Source organism: Rousettus aegyptiacus, unplaced genomic scaffold (genome assembly GCF_014176215.1).
Source record: "Rousettus aegyptiacus isolate mRouAeg1 unplaced genomic scaffold, mRouAeg1.p scaffold_m13_p_10, whole genome shotgun sequence".
Classification (NCBI taxonomy): Eukaryota; Metazoa; Chordata; class Mammalia; order Chiroptera; family Pteropodidae; genus Rousettus; species Rousettus aegyptiacus.
The window spans coordinates 40,316,935-40,339,968 of NW_023416285.1; the positions used below are offsets into that span (position 1 = coordinate 40,316,935).

At 37.0% G+C, this 23,034-nt stretch overlaps 2 protein-coding genes and 2 pseudogenes across 8 annotated transcripts in view; 3 read left to right on the forward strand and 1 right to left on the reverse strand.

Annotated features, from left to right (window-relative positions):
* The window catches only part of LOC107518948 (broad substrate specificity ATP-binding cassette transporter ABCG2), a 106,238-nt gene that overhangs the window by 40,273 nt on the left and 42,931 nt on the right, over nt 1-23,034 (forward strand). For 4 of the 7 annotated variants that reach the window (XM_036227717.1, XM_036227722.1, XM_016161099.2 and 1 more), the window contains one exon: nt 1,435-1,465. In XM_036227717.1, the coding sequence (XP_036083610.1) occupies nt 1,435-1,465 (31 nt within the window). Of the gene's footprint in view, nt 1-1,434; nt 1,466-20,881; nt 20,967-21,488; nt 21,692-23,034 lie in introns of those variants that run through there. The other 3 variants (XM_036227718.1, XM_036227721.1, XM_036227719.1) reach the window with 2 other exon arrangements.
* On the forward strand, nt 5,454-5,572 carry LOC118608906 (annotated as a pseudogene).
* Nucleotides 13,335-13,453, reverse strand: LOC118609148 (annotated as a pseudogene).
* LOC107518949 (broad substrate specificity ATP-binding cassette transporter ABCG2) overlaps nt 21,394-23,034 on the forward strand; it is a 123,707-nt gene continuing 122,066 nt past the window's right edge. Inside the window, exon 1 of the mRNA XM_016161104.2 lies at nt 21,394-21,412. The gene's annotated coding sequence lies outside the window, so the exon portion shown is untranslated. The remainder of the gene's footprint in view (nt 21,413-23,034) is intronic.

The window sequence follows — 23,034 nt, forward strand, 5'->3', positions numbered from 1 at the left end:
TGTATAATTGATACTGAAGTGTGTTATATGTTGAGCTGGAATGTTTCTATGGTATTATAGTACAGTTCTTGATTGACAAGTTGTAGATGACATTCTCAATGTCCTTGGATGGCCACCAGAAGGGGGACTTAAAATTCCCAACAAGATTGTGGGTATACTTGTCAGTTATGATACTTGGAATAATATTAAGTGGGTTCACACAAAGAATCTCACGTGTAGTCAAAGAACAACTGCTGTCTTTCACAAACTCTAGTGTGTTCTTCGTTTTTGAGAGAGCACTTGCTGCTCCTGTAAAATTGCTGCAAAAGCTGGCCTTTGTCTCTTAGTAGAAGAGGCAACACTAACACACCAGAGATAAATGATTGACCTTGGGGATTTAAAATTCCCTTTTTTTTTGATAAAGTGTTTGGTGACAACAGGCAGCAGTTACATTGAAATGTACTAAGGCCTATTCGTGTAGCAGGTTGGAAAGAAGTGATATAAAGGATGGGTTTAGGCAAAAGCCCCTTGAGACTATAGAGGCTTCTTCCTTGACTAGCAAATGAAGGAACCCTACCAGTTGTGCAGGAGGGCCAGGAATGGAGATCACCTCATGTTGCAAGCCACTCTGGCCTGATCACATTGTTCAAGCAGTAGGGAGACCAAGAGGAAAGGCCCCTTGCTGAGATCTGTGCTGATGTTGCTGAGAACATAGGACTGAAGTTCACCTAATGAATTCAGCTTCACCTCTGACTCAGGCATTTCTCTTTTCAAGAACAAACAGGCTTATGGCAGGGGTTGGGGTCCCACTTTCTTTCACTAGAACTGGAGGATTTTATGTTCCGGTCAAGTGTGTTGCAGATTTGATGGCACTTAGCATTGTCAAACTTATCAGCTCTTAGTTACAGTGGAGTACAAGTTGCTATGGTTCTTAGAATTTCCCCTTGGCATAGTCAAAACTTACTTTGGATGTGGACACAAATCTCAATTAGACAACAGACTGATGCAAGTGTATGGGTAAACTCTTTGAGCAAAAATATTCAAGATGTTGTAACTGATTATTGCTAAATGCATTATATTAAAAGTTAGGGTTAAATAAATTACTCATGCCTATTTGTAGTCATTCCCCTTTCCCATCTCAAGGACAACTAATCAATCTGCTTCCTGACTCTATAGCTTTGCCTTCTCTAGGCATTTCATTAAATAAAATCTTATAGTCTTTTTGTCTGGCTCCTTTTACATAGAATGTTTTTGAGGTTCATTCAACTCGTTGCATGAATCATTTATATTCCTGAACAGTATTCTATTGTATGGATAAACCAGATTTTGTTTATCTACTCACTAGTTGCTGGACGTTCAAGCAGGTTTCAATTCAGGGCTATTATGAATAATGCTACTGTAAACATTTGCTTACAGGCCTTTGTGTAAATATATGTCATTATTTCTCTTGGACAGATTCCAAGGAGTGCATTTGCTGAATCATAAGGTAAACTTATATATATATATATATTTTTAAGAAACTGCTAAACTGTTTTCCAAAGTAGTTGTACCATTTTACATTTCTACCATCAATGTATGAGTATTCCAGTTTTTCCACATCCTCTCACCAAAACTTGTTATTGTCTTTTTTATTATTGCCATTCTGGTGGTGTGAAGTAGTATCTTATTGTGATTTTCATTTGTATTTCCCTAAGGGCTAATGACGTTGAGCATATTTTCATGTGCTTATTGGTCATTCATTTATCTCTGGTGAAATGTTTATTTAAACCTTTTGCCCCCCCCCCCTTTCTTTTAAATGGAGTATTTATCTTCTTGGTATTGATTTGTAAGTGTTCTTTATGTATTCTGGGTATAAGTTGTTCCTCTAGCCTATACATTTTTAAAAAGGCATATACAATATTTATACTTTTTATTTTATTTACCAAATAGAGCCAAAATGTATAAATATTTTTGTTTATATATTGGGGAAAAATTCATGCTCTGAATACAAGTTGTTTATCAGATACATGATTTGCAAATATTTTCTCTCAGTCTGTTTCTTGTCTTTTCATTTTCTTAATGGTTAGGATATTTTTGAACATAACATTTATATGAAAGGTTTGTGGATTCCTTGAAACCTCTCCTTGGTACCATAGGATTATCAGACCACAGTTTGAAACCCACTGCCAATGAGCACTTCAGTGGCATGTAAACGCAGCAAACTGTGTAAGTTATCTTCAGCAGAATCATAAACCAGTGGAGTTGGAAGAGACCTTACAATTAACTAAATACTCTTCTGATTTTATAAATTAACTCCTGCCTGTTTGAACGCCTTACTCGTGTGCCAGTATGTAAGGTTCGATGGAGCATTGGAGGCATAGCTTAGATTTGAGGACAAATAAAACATCGGAAGTTGTGAGGTTAGCCTAGGCAGGAGCACAAAGTGGGAAAATATTTATTTCCTGATAAGACTGGGGATTTATTTGCTGGCTTACGATAAAGAAATTTAGGCATCAAAGCAAAGTAAGGAAGAACTCTGAACTCTGTAGAAACTAGACTTTAATAATAGAAATCTACCTCAATGACTGTTGTTTTAAATAATAACAAAGAAAACAATACTCATTCTGTTAGGGAAATTTGTACTGTGTTCAGGATAAAAAGGTCAACTTTGTACACTTATCTCAAACTACCTCATGCCTCCTTTGCATTTATGATTTATGCACATTTCTTTTTGTATACCCCTTTAAACTTACCTCCTTTATTCATTTAACAATGACTTTATTAAGAATCTACCATACAGCTAAAAAAAAACACAACTGGCCTTAAAAAGTAATTTATACTCTCATAAAGAAAATACAAAAGTAAGTAGCTATAAAATTATGGATTAAGTACTATAACATATTTTATAAGTAGGTATAAGTATAAAAATAATATCATGAAACCAAAGCTGTTTTTTTGAAAAGATCAAAAAATTGGCAAACCTCTAGCTACATTGACTAAGGAAAAAGTAAAGACATTACTACTGATTTTATAGAAATAAAAAGTATTATAAAAAAAGACTATGAACTATTGTCAATAAATTGGATAACTAGATATGATGGACAAATTCCTAGAAAGATACAATCTGCCAAAACCAACTCATAAAGAAATGTAAAATCTGAATAAACTTGAATAAATTTGAATCTGTAATTGAAAACCTCCCAAAAAAGAAAAGCAATGAACCAAATGAATTCATAGGTAAAGTCTACCAAATATTTAAAGAACTAACATCGATCCTTCTGAAGCTCTTTAAAAAAATTGAAAAGAACACTTCAAAACTCGTTCTGTGAGGGCAGAATGTCTTTCTTTGTCTCTTGTTATATGCTTTGTTTTAAAATCTATTTTCTTTAGTATAAATATTGCTATCCCAGCTTTTAAAAACTTTTTTCCATTTGCACGAAATATTTTTTTCCATCCCTTTACTTTTACTTTTACTTTATGTGTGTCTTTTGATCTGAAGTGGGTCTCTTATAGACAGCATGTGTATAGGTCTTGTCTTGTCCATTTAACTACCCCATGTCTTTTGATTGGAGCATTTAGTCCATTTACATGTAAAATGATTATTGATGGGTACATAGTTATTGTCATTTTATTATTCATATTTGCATTCCTTTTTCCCTTTCTGCTTCTTAAAAAGTTCTTTTAATATTTCTTATAATAGTGATTTGGTGGTGATAAATTCCTTTAGCTTTTTCTTGTCTGGGAAGCTCTTTCTCTCTCCTTCAGTTTTAATGATAGCCTTTCTGGGTAGAGTAAACTTGGTTGTGGGTCCTTGCTTTATTCACCACTGAATATTTCATATCAATCCCTTCTGGCCTGAAAAGTTTTTGTTGAGAAATCAGCTGACTGTCTCATAGGAACTTGCTTGTAGGTAATGAACTGTTTTTCACTTACTGCTTTTAAGATTCTCTCTTTGTCTTTCACCTTTGGCATTTTAATTATGATTTGTCTTAGTGTGGGCTTCTTTAAGTTCATCAATTTTGAAATTCTCTGTGTTTCCTGGACTGGAATGTCTATTTCCTTTGCCATGTTAGGGAAGTTTTCCATCATTATTTTATCAAACAGGTTTTCAATTACTTGATGTTGTTCCAGTGGTGCCTTAAACTATCTTCATTTTCCTAGATTCCTTTTTCTTGTTGCTATTCTGATTGAGTGTTTTCTGTAACCTTGTCATCTAATTCACTGATTTGACCCTCTGCTTCATCTAATCTACTGTTGATTCTTCCTAGTGTTTGCTTCATTTTAGTTATTGTATTTTTTATTGCTGATTGCTTCTTTTTTGTGGTTTTTATGTTTTTTATTCTTCCTATCTCTTTGTTGAAGTTCTCACTAAGTTCCTTAAAGCATCCTTATAACCAGTATTTTGAACTCTGTATCTGGTGCATTGCTTGCCTCTGTTTTGTTTAGTTCTTTTTCTGGAGTTTTCTTTTGTTCTTTAATTTGGGACATCTTTCTTTGTTTCCTTATTTCAGCTGCCTCTCTGTGTTTCTATGTATTCGGTAGATCTGCTATATTTCCCAGTCTTGGCTTCGTGGCCTTATGTTGAAGGTGCCTTGTGGAGCTCAGCAGCATAGTCTCCCTGGTTGCCTGAGCCAGATGCTCCTGGAATGTCCCTTGTGTGGGTTGTGTGTCCTCTTGTTGTAGCTGAGCCTTGATTGCTGTTGAGATGTAAGTAGGTGGGATTGACCCTCAGGCTTACTGGCTGTGAGGACTGACCATGGGTATGAGTCTACTAGCTGCTTTGTGGAGGCTGACCCTATGGAACTGGATTCTCCCCAGGGGCTCTGGTGCCTGCTGACACCATTTTTTTGGGGTGTGCTGCTTGTGAGACTGATTGGGTGGTGCTCTGTTATGGTCCGAAGCTGGCCACCAGGTATGCTGGTTTTATCAGCCTCTTGGATGGGGATCTTGTGCAGGCCAAGGTCAACAGCTGCCTGTGATTGACCTGGGGCTATGTGGTAGAAGCTAGAAAGTGATCCATAATTAATTTCTGCCTGTGCTAGACCTGGAGGTGCATGGGAGAGGCTATGCTGAGAACCAAGGCCAGCTGCCACCAGTGCCAAGCCTGAGGTAGCTCAGCAAAAGGCCCAGGGCATCTTGAGGCCTGCTGTTGCCTGCCAGCTGCTCGTGTGCCTCAGCTGTTGAAAAAGCCTTGGGTAGTAAGTGAGTTGGGGTCTCAGGGAATCACCAAGGTATAGTAACTAGTGTTCACCAGATTAGTGCAGGTTCATATTTATCCACATAGTACTCACCACAGGAAATACGGTGCCTGATTGCCGGCTACACAAGAGGATGACTTAACACAGGGACTGTGGCACCTGTCCCTCCAGCCCGTGCCTTGAAGCCACTCAACTGATTCTTTCCCTATGTCCCTGGCACCTCCCAAGTTACTGTCTTTCCGCCAGAGCCAAAGGTGAGTGCCTGGATATGAGAGCATCTGTATGTGGGCCCCCATGGTGTATGGCCATGCCACCCTGAATAAGCCCGATCCCATCTGATCTCAGAAGTTGAACAGGGTTGGGCTTGGTTAGTACTTGGATGGGAGACCACCTAGGAAGACCAGGTGTTATAGGTGTAAAAACTGAAAATAAATAAAATAAAATAAAATAAAAAGTGATTATAAGCTGACAAGGTCCTTGCAATCTGTGAGGTCAACCAAGGGTTGCCTCGCCTTAAAAAAAAAAAAAAATTGGTATGTATGTGGGCCCTTTAAGAGAAATGCCTAGGTTTCCCACAGCCTTCTCTCTTACCTGAACATAATCTCTGCTGATTTTGAAAGCCAGATGTTGTGAGAACTTCCCTTCTGGACCCTGGTCCTCTGGTATGGGGCTGGGAACCCTCACTCTTCACTGGGGACCTTTGCAGACAACATATTCCTCCCATTTCTTACATGGGTGTGGGACCAGCCTATTTTACATTTCTATCCCTCCTACCAGTCTCAATGTGGTTTATTATTTATATCTTTAGTTATAGGACTTCTGTTCAGTTAGTCTTCAGATGGTTCTCCAGGTCGATTATTCTGTAATTTAGTTGTAATTTTAATGTGGTCATGGAAAGTGGCAAGCACAGTGTTTACCTATTTCCCCATCTCAACCAGAACTGCTACATCTCATTTTAAATCATTCAAACAATGCAGAAAAAATGTGACTGAGTGATAAAAATAATAATTTACATATTGAGCTTCATTCTTGACAAGAAACTGATTTAATTTGAGGCTATAATGAATATTTGGAAGTAGACACATGAGTTTTAAATAGTTTCATTTTAATTAGTATCAATTGAATTTCTGATACAAAAGATGAGAATGAATTACATTTCTTTCCACTTCCTTTCACTCTCCCCTTAGATTTTATTATTTGCAATTTTTCATATTTATATTTATATTATGTTCTATAAATATAATTTCCAAGTGGAAATTATGCACACTACCAATCTTTTCACATCTTTTTTTTCTAGAGTTCTTTATTTTTATCTTTCTGTTAATCAGCTGGGTTTTATTGTTAAGTGATATTTTTCCACCTAGTGTTCATGGATGCTGTCTGCCCTGATTTCCTTTATGGAGTATTTTCACATTGAGAAATAGTATGAACTGCACTGAATAAAGGGGATGGAGACAGAGCCTTGAGTTCACATAAAATGTGAGCATAATACCTGGCCACAGAAGTATACTCTCAGAAAAGGCAGACTAAAATTTGTAGCCATTGGCCAGACTATACATGGTGTAGGACCTAAATCCATATTTTTTGCATGATTTAAAACATAGGCCTATAATTTAAGACTATCAAGCTGTATAATTTCCATATCTGCCTAAGAGAAATAAAGAGAGACTTTCCCAGATGAGCATACCCTCAAACAAGCCTCGAAGAATTCCTACAGATACACAACCAACAAAAAGCTCATAATAAAAAAATGATAAAACAGAAATCCAGCCAGCCATAGATAACAGAACCGGAACCTCAGAATTCAAATAGTATAATTATCATAATTAAAATAAAAAATAATTCTGCTTGAACTATATTAAAATGTAAGAAAGGACATTGAAAATATGAGCAAGAAGAGGAGACTATCAAATGATTAGGCCAATTGGAAAAATAACAAAATATTACTTTTCTTTCTTGGAGATATTTATTTTGGATTTGCAACTGCATAGACTTTTCTTGTTTTTCTTCCTTTATTTTTATCCATTGTGGCTGAGGGAGATTTTGAAGGGTGAGTGAATTTATTTTACCTCCTCTTTCCAATTTTTTTAGTGATTTTTACAGGAAATAATGATGCCATTATTTCTTATATCAGTATTAATTAAAAAGAGCCAGATGTGGGCATAAATGTTTTACTAGATGAATTACCTTGGGTAAATTTTTTAATCTCACAATGCTTCAGTTTCATCATCTACAAGATAGAGATTTTAATAGAACACACCTAAAGGTATTGTCATGAAGCTTGAGTGAAGTTTTAAAAACCTCACAAAATTAGAAGGCACTTTGAATACTGCCTGGCAAGTAGTAAGTACTCAGTACATATTAACTATTATTGGCATTTGGTAAAAATTAAGGTTATCTATGTTTTTTAAAATATATGTTATTTAAAAAAATTTTTTATTCAACCCTTTGATAGGTATTATCCATTAATGTGAGGTAAGAAATCGAGGCACCCGAGAGTCAACTAGCAAAAATTGTACAGATGAGATGAAACTTGGGTACCTTAGATTGGTTTATGGCTTTGTCACACACAGAATAATTAATGTATGTTTCATGGTCTAATATGGGTTCCGAGTAAGGCTATAGCATTTGGCTTTGTTGACATGAACTATTTTATTAAGCATGACAGCCAGATCTGAAAAAATTCCAAGACATTGTGCATCATGTATCATGAATTATTTAATGCTCGTTACACTTTAACTTTAGTTGTTCCCATGACTTATTTCTACAGGCAATAAAATGTTTATAGTAGTTGGTAATGTTATGTAAAAGAGCTAAGTCTTTCAGGACACCCTCCTCCATTTTTATAACATAGTAGGTTGAGGTAAGGGTGGATAGGCCCCTGAATTATATAAGATAGACTCATTTTTATTATTCAGTCAATATATATGTATTAAATATCTGTTTTGTTCAAGGCCTTGAGCAAGGCAATATTTAGGAAATACCATGAGATGTTGGATATACTTTCTACCTTTATAATTTTTATTAATATTACAAAGTCTTTAGCTTCTCATGTTTGAGATCTTGAAATTAACTCTCACCTTCAATGTTCTATCAGTTACCGGGTACCGTAAATTCTTCCTTTATAATGTCTTTTTTTCATGCTCCATTCATCATAAATTTTTCCACTATTGCTCTAATTCAATCTATATTTTTTATTTACAAACTGATCGCTGCCTTCCCATATCCTTCCATAAACAGTACATAAACAGATTAATCTTTCTAAAAGACTACTTGGGCAATGTCATCCCTTTTCACTAACCTTTTAATGGTTTTTCCCTCTCAAGATTAATCTGAACTTCTTGGTTTGGAATTCAAGGCCTCCACAATTTCACCCCAGAAAATTCTCTCACATTTCTTTTTAAGCTGAACTACTCCTTGAGGGATAGGTTTTATGAATAAATGCTGTATACATGTTCTGCAATGATTAAATCTACTTAATTAACTCATTTTTCTCTAGCATTTTGCCATCTTTCTTTCCCTCATAACACTTGTTATAGTTTGGAAGATAAAATAGTGTTTCTCTCATTTGATTATTCACTGTATATTACTGAGCATCTATGACATGCCTGGCACAGGTTCATAAATTACTGCCACACAAGACAGAATGTGCGTAGTGGTAGACAGTGTTTTGGAGTTGAAAATAACTTTATAATCAGGTGACAGGAAAGACCTCATCAGTGTTTACATTCTTAATGTATAATTACACAATTATACATTACTCAAGAATGAGTATCAGCAATTCATGACCACAGATAAATGAATAGAACTATGAGCTTAGATTAGAAAACTGTAAAATGAACAAAAGCTATTTCCAAAAGAACTGCCCAGAAAAACAATATTTTTGTTGTAGTGAGGTATACATAACATAAAATTAATCATTCTAACCATTTATAAGTGTACAAGTCAGTGGCATTAAATACACTCACACTATTGGGTAGCTATCACCACTATATATACCCAAAAGTCTTCTACCATCCCAACTACCCAGGAATTTTTAAACTTCTGCTCATACTAAGCTCGGATGTTTCCTCCAGGCTCAGCATTCCATGACTCTCATCCCCATGTAGACTTAGTTATATCACTCACAGTGGCATAACACTTTTCATACCATTTTAATTGTGATTTATCCATTTAGACATCTGTCTCCCCTTTTCAATGTGTTATTTCTCTTCCTGTTGCCAAACACAGGATGTAACACAAGGGAAGCCTTCAGGAAAGACAATGTTGCTTAATTGGAGTCTGGCTGGCATTCTGCTAGAGAGAGAAATAGAACCATGGCTTATGAGTTCACTCTCTTCTACAACTCTGATCCTCTCTCTAATTTTTTTCTTTATGCTGTTTTAGCATAATCAAAGGGAAAAGATGATTTCAAATATAAGGCTTCCATTTGTGCCATTCTACTGGGTGATGGAGTTAGTCAAGCATTAGGATTCTTTTCTAATTTAACACTTTATGGTGTATCTCAAAACTGGAAACAACCCAAAAGGCACATCAATAGTAGAATGAATGAACTGCAGTATATTTATAAAATGACTTATACACAGAGATGGAAATTAATAAGACTTTACTATGTGAAAACATATGAATGAATCTCATATAAGTAATACTGAGTAAAAAGAGGCAGTTTCAAAAAAGTAATTACTTTGTATATACAGTTTAAAAACAGACAAAATGCATAGATGATGAAAGTCAGGAAAGTGGTTACGTTTGGAAGGGATAACTAGCCTAGAGTGTTAGGAGGCTTCTAGGGTTTTGATGACAAATCAAAAGTGTTAACTTTGTAAATATACATCAAGCTATTTACTTAGATTTTTCTACTTGTTCTGCATGTACGTTATACTTCAATTAAAAAGTTTACTTAAGCAGGAGACTTTATGGACATGTGAAATTTAGCTTGGTGAACTCTCAACATTTAACCTTTCAGCCTGTTTTGAAGGAACAAATGTTACTACCTCTATGCCACTTTCTGACTCTGCAGGCTAATTATGAGTACTTGACCATATATATTTCACCCCACCCTACCCCCGCCACTGTGCTCATTTTTCATAGAGTCGTTCTAACTCTATGAACTTTATAACTAAATGAATTATTTCTTAGTTTGTCTCTTATCTGCTATATAAAGCAAATTGTATGAATCAAGGTGGTCTGGCTCCAGATTCTAGGCTCTTAATACACTTGCCAGCTCCTGCCACACACACACATAAGCTTGCACACACATACACACATAATGCTGTCTCTCTTTGTATTAATGCTACCTTCTGTTCTCTGTATCCATAAGACTTTGATAACTGGGTTTTTTTTTTTTTTTTTTTTTTTTGGCATTTCTCTTCTCTCCAAGATGGTTACTACTTGGGCAAAGTCTGCATTTATTTAGATGATCAAACAATCACTCTAGCTTCTGTGCTCTTCAATTTTCTCAACTTTACCTTCAGAGTGGTCAGAATTCAAACATCCTCTGCTCCCCTAGCCCTCAAGAGTCCAATTCATCCACTGGTTATTTAGCCTAACTCTATGTACTGTTCTGAGGAATTATGCAGTTGTAATTAAAGTCCCAAGTCAGTTGACTCTAAGGTAGTGCAATTATCAAGATGCGCCTGATTTAATCACAGCAGCCCTTTAAAAGGCAGAAGAGGAAGTCTTAGAGATACGAATTTTGGGAAGGATTCACCTTCTTTGAAGATGGAGGGAGTCACATGTGAAGGAATGTGAACAACCTGGAGGAGCTGGTTGATGCAAGGAAACAAGGATCTCGGTCCTACATCTGCAAGGAATTGGATTCTGCCAACAACTTGAATTTAGAAGCAAATTCTTCAGGTAAGAGCCTTCATAAAAGAGCCAGGTTGGCTGACACTTTGATTTGGCCCTGTGATAACCTAAAGGGAGCCTACTTTAGCCTACCTAGAGTCCTGACCTCCAGAACTGTGAGATGATGAATGAGTGTTGTTTTGAGATGTTAAATTGATAATTTGTCACAGCAATAGAAGAAAAACACATCTCCTTTCTACTTCCATAATCTTACTGTCATGTTCAAGTGTTGGGACCTTGTCAAAATCTGGAATGCCAATATTAAATGTCAGTTTTCTATTCGGTGACCTTATCCTCCTGTTTCAGCTCTGAGTTACCCCTCCATAGGCACCCATTTTACCTGTCTCTTCCTGGTTTCATTTTTTTTTATGATGAATCGCTTGATCTGCTCAACTTCTTGCTACATCTTTCTATTGCCTTACCCATCCAACAAAACCACATCCTAGAATTTTTTCAACCTTCTAAACTTCTCTTTCTTTACTTCTTTGTGAATGGGAAAGCTATGCCCATTTGTGACTTTGATGCCACAGCATTTATAGAATCTAACCTTGGGTGTCCTCAGTGTTGCCATGCAGTCTCTCTAGGTCTCTTATTAGTGTCAGGAGGAAGAATTTTTCCTCTACCAATTTAGGTCCAGTGGGCCAGGCGTTGAAAGTTAACTGACAACTGACAGATTAAAGGAGAAAAGATAAGGTTATGGGGTTTATAGGGGAGAGGTGAAAGGGGTAAAGGGACTTCTATGGGAAAACAAAGGACTTTTAGAAAAGACAAATGGGCTTTTAGGAAAACAAATGTAAGAATGATAGTTTTTGATAGTGTTTGTTTTTGTAACTTCTTATCCAGGCATGAGTAGTTGGTCTTCCTGGTGGTGAAGCTCCCTGAGGGGGCATTTATGACAGCTTCACTCTCTGAAGGCCCTGCCTTTAGTTAGATAAACGAAGTTCCAAAAAGGCTTCTTTCTGTACCAGTTCTATCTCAAGTGTCTTCAGTTTAAAATAATCTTCATACGAACTCTGTGGGTGTGGGTGAGTCCCTACATTAGCATCTTCTTTGTTTCCTTAGGGCCCTGTGGTAGGCATCCTCCCAAAAATGTCCATATCCTAATACCAAGAATGTGAATGTTAGGTTACCTAGCAAAGAAAAATTAAAGTTGCCAATGAAATGAAGGTTGCTAAGCAGATGACTTTAAAATAGGGAGATTACCCTGGTCTATCCAGTGTGTCTAATGTAATGACAAGGGTCCTTAAAAGTAAAAGAGGAAGACAGAGGATGAGAGTCAAATAAAGCTATGTGACCACTAAAGCAGTTAGAAAGTCAGAATGATGCTTTGTTGCTAGCTTGGAAGCTGGTGGTATAGGGCCATTCACCAAGGAATGCAGGCAGCCTCTAGAATGTAAAAAAAGTTCCAGAAAGATACCTAGATCTGATGACATCTTTAGTTTTAGTCCAGTGAGGCCTATATTGGACTTCTGATCTACAGAAATGTAAGATAAAATTTTGTTGTTTTAAGCCACTAAGTTTGTGGTACTTTGCTACTACAGCTAGGGGAAATGAACATAGGCCTATTCTAGTATTCATCATTTTCTCAAATATTCTGTTTTCTTATTCACATTCACATTCTCAGCAGTTCCTCCAACTTCAGAGAGAAAATGTAGTTATGGGCTAGACATTTTTTTCAGTTTTTGTCTATAATCCCTGATTAAAACATATGTCTGCATGAGACATATCCTGATTCCCTTCTCTTATACCACAATCAGAAAAAACAAAAACAAACAAAAAAACCCACAACTTTTCCTAATGCTAATTCCTCTGGATTCTGTTTCCATTCTGCTTTAGAAGGGACCTGATTATACTAATTAACCACTTTTTCTGTGGGACCTAAGGGAGGGGTCGATCAGATGATGTATGAAGGAATTCAGGGGAAGCAATCTCTTTTCTGCCCGGTATCTAGCTGGCAGGTGGTACAGCAGCACTCAGGCAGTGGTCATGTCATATAATGATCTTTCCTCTACGGATGTTACATATGTAACCCAAATTCCCCCAGCTCCCTAATAAACCCTGTCTGAAAACTGGATTTGCGTGGAGAAAATTGAGTCTTCAGTTTACCACTAGGACTAAGCACTAAGGAACATACTGGGTTCTTAGAAGATTTTTGTACCTGGTAGCCAGGCAAACAAATAGACCGAGAGCTCAGGGAAGCTGGAAGAGGCTAGGAGGATATTAAAAATCTTGAGAAGGATGAAGAGAGCTTCTTTTATTTTTTATTTTTTATTTTTTGGTTGACCCCACAGATTGAAAGGACCTTATCAGTTTACAATCCTTTATTTTTTACACTTACAGTACCTGGTCTTCTTAGGTGGTCTCCTATTCAATTACTAACCAGGCTCGACCCTGCTTAGCTTCCGAGATCAGAAGGGATCGAATTTGTTCAGGGTGACATGGCCATAGACAAGAGAGCTTCTCTTAGGTTCATATGAGAGCTTTGATAGTAATGTTAGGTAGCTAGTCAGATGTGGGAGAACAAAGGAATAAGGGTCCAGCAGATAGACCACCCAAAGTACACCATATTGGCAGAAAATCTCTCCTGCATCAGGAGGGTCATAATCTTAGCTGGCTTAATCCGGCTTACAGATGCCAGCACAGAAGGTACTGCTCTAATTTGCCCACAATTTAAGCTTCATTATAATACTACGTTTATGTCTGGAAGTTCATGAATCTAATTATAACAGATAATTCTGGGTAAGTACATGTGCACTAGGCAAAGAGTTAAATAGCAGCCAAGCGTCAGTCAAAATGGCCTCACTTGCTAATCACCTAAGAATGCCCTTGTAACCAGCCATCCAGGCCCTAATATGATGCAAACCCCTCCCCACCCAGGTTCGTTAGTTGTTATTGTTGGTGTAGTCCTTGTTGTTATAGCTCTCTGTTATAGCTGCATTTGCTAAAATCATGTGCTTCCTTAGAGCAAGCTTTATCTTTCTAGAATTTACTTTTAATCTTTTCAAAATCTCACCAACCTGTGCTTCTTCACTGCATCAATGTGGAAGAACCGAGGAAAAATACTACTATACTTTTGTGCTATTATTTACCCCCCTACCATGCCATTGAGGCAACACCGAAATTTAAATCACTCCAACTGAAACAGTAGGGCACCTAATTCATGGAGTTACAAGCCCAAGAAGTTTCTTCCTTTAATGAGAAGACTGTTTTTGTTACCATTCTGTATAATAAACCATATCCTTTATCAACATTAAATGAATGTGTATCCTTTGCCTGTATCTATTGCTGATACTCCATCGAGCACTGATATCCTCGTGAAAACCATACCAAAAAGCCCCTCACTGATTTGATTATTGGAAAGTATTACCCCACCCTAAATTCTCCCAGTTCTTTTTGAAGTTTTCAAAAGTGAATCTCAAGTGATTTCATGAATGAATGTGTCTCCTCCCTTCACTGGAGGGCATCTTCCCTATTTGTCTATTTATGTCCATGTACACCGTCTGCAAACACACGGTGAGACACCTCACCCCTGCCAGTGCCCGTTTAAGATCTCCAATGTGTGTGTCAAGGATAGGGACTCTAGATGGTCCCCAAACCTTTTATTAAAATCATAAAGAAAGTTTAATTTTGATAATGCTATGGTCTGATTGCAAGACACCTAAAATGTGACAGTGACTTTAAAAGTAGCTTGGAGATAGCCCAGCAGATCAACGATATCATTAGAGATCCAGACTCTTCGTGTTTACTTGTTCTGCCATCTAAAAAATTAATAGAAAGAAATGAGAAGGCCTTACATAGAAAAATTACAAATAAACCACAAATGATCATTAAATGTTAAAAAAGTTTACTTTTACTCACTAAGTCAAAGAAACATAAATTAAAACACTGATATGCCATTTGTTATGTATCAAAAATTTTAAATTAAAGTTATTATTCTATTCAGTATTTGTGAGAGTTGAGGATAAACAACCTTTTAAATTGTTAGAAGACTGATTTTGGCACAAACTTTTTCTGGGAAAATTGGCTAAGTGTGTTAAAAATTTTTAATGATCATAACCTATTACCCCAGCAATTCCCCTTCTGAAGTTTACCTGGATGTGTGCAATGATGTAGCTATAAGGTTGTTTCGTGAATAATAGAAAGATTGGTTAAATTATTTATGGTATATAACAAACAACTACCATGCAGCCATTAAGTATAAAGTTATAGCAAGATATTGAATGACGGGGAATCATGTCATCCAACAGAGAAGTTTATGAAGTGATAATAGATACCATTTATTGAGTGCTAACCAACCAGCGATAATAACTATGTTCAGCGCTTTACACAAATTATCTCATTTTATCTTTGTACCTACCTTGTGGAGGGAGGAGGGCTGTCATCCAAGAAAAGCTCTGAGTCACCTGTCTATCCTAATTTTGACCTGAATAAATTTGCCCACTCTGAAAGGTCATCTTTAAGTTTCTTCCTCCCTCATATTCTGTGTCCTAAGATACCTGAACACTAAAAGAGAAAAGATTGGAAAATAATCAGCCCCAAATAAAATGCTTACTTATAGTTAAAATGACTCATTTCTTTACAATGCAATGCACTCATGCAGGGCTGGCTTTAATATGAATTTGCTGTTAACAAAATGTCCAAATCTGTAAAGAAGTCAACTGATGGCCATTGACACCAATTCAAAGCCAAAAGGAGTCTCCAATTTGTGGTGCAGTGAAGAGAGAAATATCATTCAGTGCAAACAGCTCAATTGTGTTACAATAGAGCTGTGAGAACACTGTGAGAACAGCTCAATAGTGTTACAGCTTAGTTACGAAGTAGCATGGTTCCTCTCTGACTAGAGAGCTCTACTCTGCTCCACCTGCTTTGGTCTGCTTTGCTCTGCTCCAGGAAGACAAATTTGTTGCTTCATCTTTGGCTCCAGCTGGGGAAATGCAGTCTTCCGCCTTTAATGGAAAGAGACAGTGCACTAAAGCACAAGGATGTTGATTTATATGAACAGAAGTCCCTGCCCCTGGTTTCTGATTGGTCTGTCCTTATGCAAATGAGGACTATAAATCCTCACAGATTTATTGAGGATATAGCTGCACAGCTCCAGTTGGATGGGGGAAAGCCTCAGTCCTATTGTTTGAAACAGTCTTCCAAGAACTCCTTTAGAAGGACTGACTCAGATGGCAGGAACACAGTGCAGGAAAACAGTTGAGTACAGGAGGCAGGCAGTTTAATGCAGGGTTCCCCCTGAAGTGCTGTGTGCATGAGAGTCTCCTGTTTAGAAATGCCTGCTAGGCTCTGCTTTTTAAATCGAGCTGAGTAAGTCACCAAAAGCCCTTCTCGGTAGATATTTTATTTGAGCCCAAACTGATGACAATTGCTAGGAAGCAAGATCTCAATTGCTCCAGAGAAGGACAGTTTTGCAGTTTCTTTTATGCATTTGAAATTATGGAAGGAATTTAAGGAAGATTACATGAAGGTGGAAGAAGGCAAGGCACAGATTGGATTGCAAGTTAGTTAACAAGGTTGTGTGGTCTCTTAAGGGTGGTTATGTCTTCAACGGATATTACTTCTGACATTTCAAAGGTGTGTTAATCTAGATGCACAACAGTAATGGACAGAGGTTGCTTTCCTTCTATATCCATTTTATTGTTTTAATTATAAATGGATGCTGTGTTTTGTCAAGAGCTTTCTCTGCTTCTATTGATATGATCAGATGATTCTTATTCTTTATTTTGTTTATATGGTATATCACATTAATAGATTTGCATATGTTGAACCATCCCTGTGCCCCTGGGATGAAGCTCACTTGATCATGATGTATAACCTTTTTAAGGTGTTGTGGTATTCGATTTGCTAGTATTTTATCTACGATTTTCGCATTTGTGTTCATAAGAGATATTGGTCTGTAGGTTTCTTTGGTGTGTGTTATTTTTACTGGGTTTTGGTATCAGGGTAATGTTGGCTTCATAAAATGAGTTGGGAAGTATTGCCTCTTCTTCGATTTTTTGGAAGAGTTTGAGAAGAATAGGTATTAAATCTTCTTTGAATGTTTGATTGAATTCACTGGTGAAGGCATCTGGTATTGGACTTTTAGTTTTGGGGAGGTTTTTGATGACTCAATTTCCATATTGTAGATGCATGTAATTACATTTTTCAGTTCTTCATGATTCAGTCTGAGAAGGTTGTATAGTTCTAATAACTTGTCCATTTCTTCTAGATTATTAAATTTGGTGTCATGTAATTTTTCGTAGTATTCTTTTATGATCCTTTTGTACTTAGGTGATATTTGTTGTAATTTCTCTTTCATTCCTGATTTTGTTTGTGTCCTGTTTCCTTTTTCTTTAGTGAGTCTAACCAGGGTGACAAATCTTCAGTTAATATCATACTTAATGGTGAAAAACTAAAAACATTCTTTCTAACATCAGGAACAAGACAAGGCTGTCTGTTATCACCACAATTATTCAGTATAGTATTGGACGTTCTAGGTAGAGCAATCAGGCAAGAGAAATAAGTAAAAAGCATCCAAATAGGAAATTAAGAAGTCAAATTGTCACGTGTTGCAGATGATATTATTGACATAGAAAATCCTAAAGACTCCACTAAATCTTAGAAATAAACAAATACAGTAAAGTTTCAGGATACAAAATCAATGTTAAAAAATCCAAGGCAATCCTATATTCTAATAAAGGATTTTCAGAAAAAGAAGTTAAAAACTTTCTTTTGAAATTATAATAAAAAGAATAAATACCTATGAGTAAGTCTAACGAAACATGTGAAGGAACTATACACTGAAAACTATAAGACATTATTAAGAGAACTTGAAGAAGACACAAAAAAATGAAAAGGTATTTCATGTTTTTGGATTGGAAGAATCAACATAGTTAAAATGACCTTATTACCTAAAGTATTATACAGATTTAAAGCAATCCCCATCAAAATCCTATCAGTATTTTTTAGAGAAATAGAACAAAATATCATCAGATTTTTATGGAAGCACAAAGACCCTGAATTACCAAAGCCATTCTGAGAAAAAAGAATGAGGCTGGAGGCACCACTCTACCTGACTTCGAATTATGCTACAAAGCAATGTTAATCAAAACAGCATAGTATTGGCAGAAAAACAGACACACAGAACAATGGAATAGAATATATGGGCAAATAAATTTTGACAAAGGAGCCAAAAACATACAATTGAGGAAGGACAGCCTCTTCAATAAATGTCAAAGAATGAAAGTAGACTGCTGTCACCACGCACCAAAATTAACTCCAAATGGATTAAGAATCTGAATATAAGACCTGAAACAGTAAAATGCATAGAAGAAAACAGGTAATAAACTCATGGACCTTGGACTTAAAAAGAATTTTATGAATTTGACCTCAAAGACAAGGGAAGTAAAAGCTAAAATATATGAATAGAATTATATCAAACTAAAAAGCTTCTGCTCAGCAAAAGAAACTATCAACAGTGCAAAGAGACAACCATCTGAATGAGAGATTATATTTTACAATGTCTCTGATAAGGACCTAATATCCAAAATGCACAAAGAACTCATACAACTCAACAATAAAAACAAACAATCCAATTAAAAAATGGGCAGAGGACCTGAACAGACACTTCTCTCAAGAAAACATAAAAATGGCCAATAGACCTATGAAAAGATGCTCAACTTCACTAGCTATTAGGGAAATGTAAATCAAAACCACAATAAGATACCATCTCATACTTGTTAGAATGGCTATCATCAGTAGGACAAGTGATAACAAGTTTTGAAGAGGATGTGGAGTAAAAGGAACTCTCATACTATGCTGGTGGGACTGCAAATTGGTACAGCCACTATGAAAAACAGTATGGAGATTCCTCTAAAAACTAAGAATTGAATTACTGTATGATCCAGCAAATCCCTCTTCTGGGTATTTACCTAAAAAACCTGAAAATATTTATCTGCAAAGATACATGCACCCCATGTTCATAGTAGCATTATTCACGGTGGCCAGGACATGGACGCAACTGAAGTGTCCTACTATAGATGGTTGGATAAAGAAGATGTGGTACATATATACAATGGAATATTGCTCAGCCATCAGAAAAGACGAAGTACTGCCATTTGCGACAACATGGATGGATATTGAGATTATCATGCTAAGTGAAATAAGTTAGAAAAGTTGAAAAACACATGATATCACTTATATGTGGGATATAAAATTGAAAGCAACAAACATGACAATCAAACAGAGACTCATGGACAGGGACAGTGGATTAGTGGTTACCAGAGTGAAGGGGGAAGGAGGAGGTAGATAGGGGTAAAAGGGTTCAAATATTTGGTGATGGAAGGAATCTAACTGTGGGTGGTGAACACACAATGCAATATATATGACATACTGTTGAACTGTACACTTGAAACTTATTTGATTTTATTGTTACCCCAATAACTTTTAATAATAATAAAAAACTCTTTCACTAGTGACATTATAGGCCTGGGACAAGACTACCCACCATGACCCGCACAGTTAGGAATTTATCATTTATTACACTATCACATTGTCAAATAGAATTTTATGGGAATGATCAACTTGAATAAATATTAGGGTAAGGTTAGGTTCTAACAGAACTTTAGCTAGCAAATAAACTAACATCAAAATGAAAAAAACCACAAACTAAAATACTTTAAAAATTAGACAAAAAGCAAGGCAGAAAGTTTTTTTGGTTTGTTTTAGTGATTTTAGCTCTATTTTGGATGAAGATATGACACAGTATTGTCATGTGTCTTTATATGTATGTGTTACTGATTAAAAATAAACAGACATTTTATCAATTTATTTGATTTTTAAACAAAATTCATTTTTCAAAAATAAAAGTTATATATCTGCATTATATCATATCAAATTTAGAAAATTATTGCGAAGTAGAAGAAAAAAAGAACCTTGTTACTACCCAGAAAACAAATATTTTGTTGTATTTCCAGCTGTTTTTTATATATATAGGTTTTTGGTTTGTTTTTATTTTATGTAATGGCAGAATGCTATATTCAATTTAATATCTCTTGTATGTGCCTTTTAAGCTATTTCATGTCTGTTTTTTCCATTTTTATAAGTGGAGAATTCTTGTAATAGCCTTCAGAGTTTGCTAGAAAATTTTTATCTTTACTGCTAACAATAAAATTATCTTCTTGAGAGGGTGTTTTTCAATTATGCAAAAAGCTCTGAGGAATTTTTCCAAACCTTGGCTTAAAATGACAAATGTATTTATAGAAGGGTTTTTAAACTGACTCAGATGTTTAATGCAAAAAACAATTTCACCCAAGTGTTTGGGCTCATCATAGATATATATTCTTAAGTCCTTAAAAAGTATATAGTATATTTTTAATATTTTTAAATATAATGTATAATCAATTTTCTTATTTAGATTTCCTAGCCAACCCTATCTTGTATGGGGTAAAGAATTAACTGTAATTCCTAATGTTGCTTTAAAAAACTTAGCTGATAATATGATTTTTCTTTGTAAATGCAAACCAGAAATAATCTAGATGCAAGCACTAATTTTTGTGAGTAGATGCAACAGATAAATTTTAGCAGAGCCAGACACTCATAAAGTCTGATAACCAGCCCTTTTCGTAAATCTGCACAATCATTTTCCAGCTCTTTCACTTGATCAGCGTCTTGCAAATAAGTGTTTTTTACAGGAGTGTGAAAAAAATACTTTTAACTGTTTCCAGTAATATATTCATTCCAAAAGTTTTTTCCCCTCCCCTCCCACCGCCCGCCCGCAAATTAGCACCATAGATTTAGTTTCTGATTTTATTGGCTGTGGGGCTCACAAACCTAAATTCTCAGACGCTCATTCAATAGAGACCGCCTACGTGCTCTAGGTGGGCAACATTCGAAACTGAAAAGCCGATGCGTCAGCGTCCACTGGTGCTTAGAGGCACGGCACGCGCAACCGGCAGACTCCGTCCATCCAGGCCAGAAAAGGTATTGATCATCCACGGTAGGGTCCTGTGATTGCCAGGGCCGACTGTCTATTTTGAAAGAGTCCTGGAGAAGGGAGTTTTGGGGTTGTCCTTGCGTGCTTCAGCATAATTGTCTGGGTTTTCCCGCCTAGCAGGCGGGTGGCGGCCGCCTGCGGTGCGGAGCTCGGTACCTGGACCACAGGGGGCGCGGGCTCTGCTCTGCGGCTTATCGCAGCCCGGCAGCCGGCGCCACGCCTTCCGCCCTCCGGCAGGCACTGACCCCCGGAGAGCCTGGGCGTGAGGGAGGGGCCGCCGCCCCGCGCTCTCCCCGCCCTGAGCCAGAGGTGTGCGATGTGAAGCCGGCGCCCGCGCTACCCGCGCTCGCCTCTGCGCCGCCCGCCCCCTGCCGCCCCTGACTGTAGCCACCAGCACCGCGGTCCCCGCCTTCCCACGCTGTTCGCCGCGCGCGTGAGTGCTGCTCCCGTGGGGAGCGCGCGGGCGCGGTGGGGGACTGTCTGCGGGGCTGCGCGTGTCGGCCGGGAAGGTCGCCTGGGGCCGGGCTTTGCGGCGCGCGCGCGCTCTGCCCGGAGACCCGAGTCCCGGGCGCACTGGAAGAGAGAGGTGCAAATGCTTCCTTAGAGTGTGTTCGGAAGGTCTGGCGGGCTCATCTCAGCGTTTACGTAAACGATTGTTAGTGCTCTGCCTCGGAGCACACGGACCCTGATATCGGAGTCTTCGAATCTCTGAGTGAGTAAATGGTGACAGCCCTTTGACATGTGTGTGTCTTGAAAGATTGGTGGGTATCGAGTGTACATTTGGTAGAAAATAGAAAACTGTTCATTTGATTTGAACAGGTTTTAATTAGTCCCTCCCAAGTTCATTCGAAAGTGAACATGAAATACAAACTGAAAATTCAGACTGCTTTTTCAGAAAACGATGCGTTGGTACAACCAATTCCGTGTGTGGTAGTGTGTGTTAAGGGCCAGTTGGTAAAAAAAACTCTTGCCTTTCTCCAAATGTGTGAAACCAGGGTTGATATTGGATAGTTAAAAACTTATTGAGCCTGGACATTACTGTAAAGTGGGAGGAAAGTTAGTACCTTAAAAGGAATTAACCAAAATATTCTATCTTATCCCCAAGGCATAAAGTTTGTCCACAGCTTTGGATGATTTATTGAAAAGTTATTGAGTTCTCTTGTGCAATTTTTCTATGGGTAGTTTAATGATTAACATCAAAGAGTTAACCAGCTTATTACAATACTGATTTAAAATAATATTGAAGACGTTAGAACAAAAGAGAAAAATAGAAAGCCAAAAAAGTTAAACTGCAAATCTTGCAAACAGTTAAAGAAATACTGCCTAGGTTTATTTTTTTTTTTTTGCCTAGTAATAGACATGTAAAAGCTGATCCCACTTTCAGATAAAAATGTAGATGCATAGTAACAAACGTTTATTGGTCATCTTTGTTCCAGGACTTGGGCATTCAGCAAAAGCTCTTTTAGGAAACACGTTTTTTTTTTTTTTTTTTTTTTTTTTGCACTGAGGTGGTGTAAAAATACACTTATACCCCAAATCTATTTCTTACTATTTCTTATTTATTTTATTAATGTATATTTTATTACTATCCATGAAGCAGTTGAGGCAAACATAAGTGTTAAAAACGGAAAATAAAATACAACTGATAGTTGAGTTACCGTGGGGGAGCAAGTTAGAAAGGACAAGGACTGACCATAGGTCCCTATGCAAATTGAATTGCATCTTGGAGGTCATCACGTACAATTCAGTGCAGATAAAGCGGGGAAACATACCAGCTCCTGGGAAAGAGAAACTTTTCCTGACATTTACTTCTGAGGGAAATGTCTTGTGTCACAGAAGGATGTAGAGGAGACTGAACCAAGGCAGTGGGAAAGCATCCTGTGAATTCATCTGATAGTGCATGCAATGGTGCATTTTCTAGGACTGCTCGTTGTAATTGTACTTTTTCTTACTCTATTTGTGAAAAATACTTTTTGCTTGCTAGGACCCTATAGTCACACATGCTGTTGTTTAATGGCTTGGGGCTTCTTTAAGGATAAATCTAGATTTTCTAAT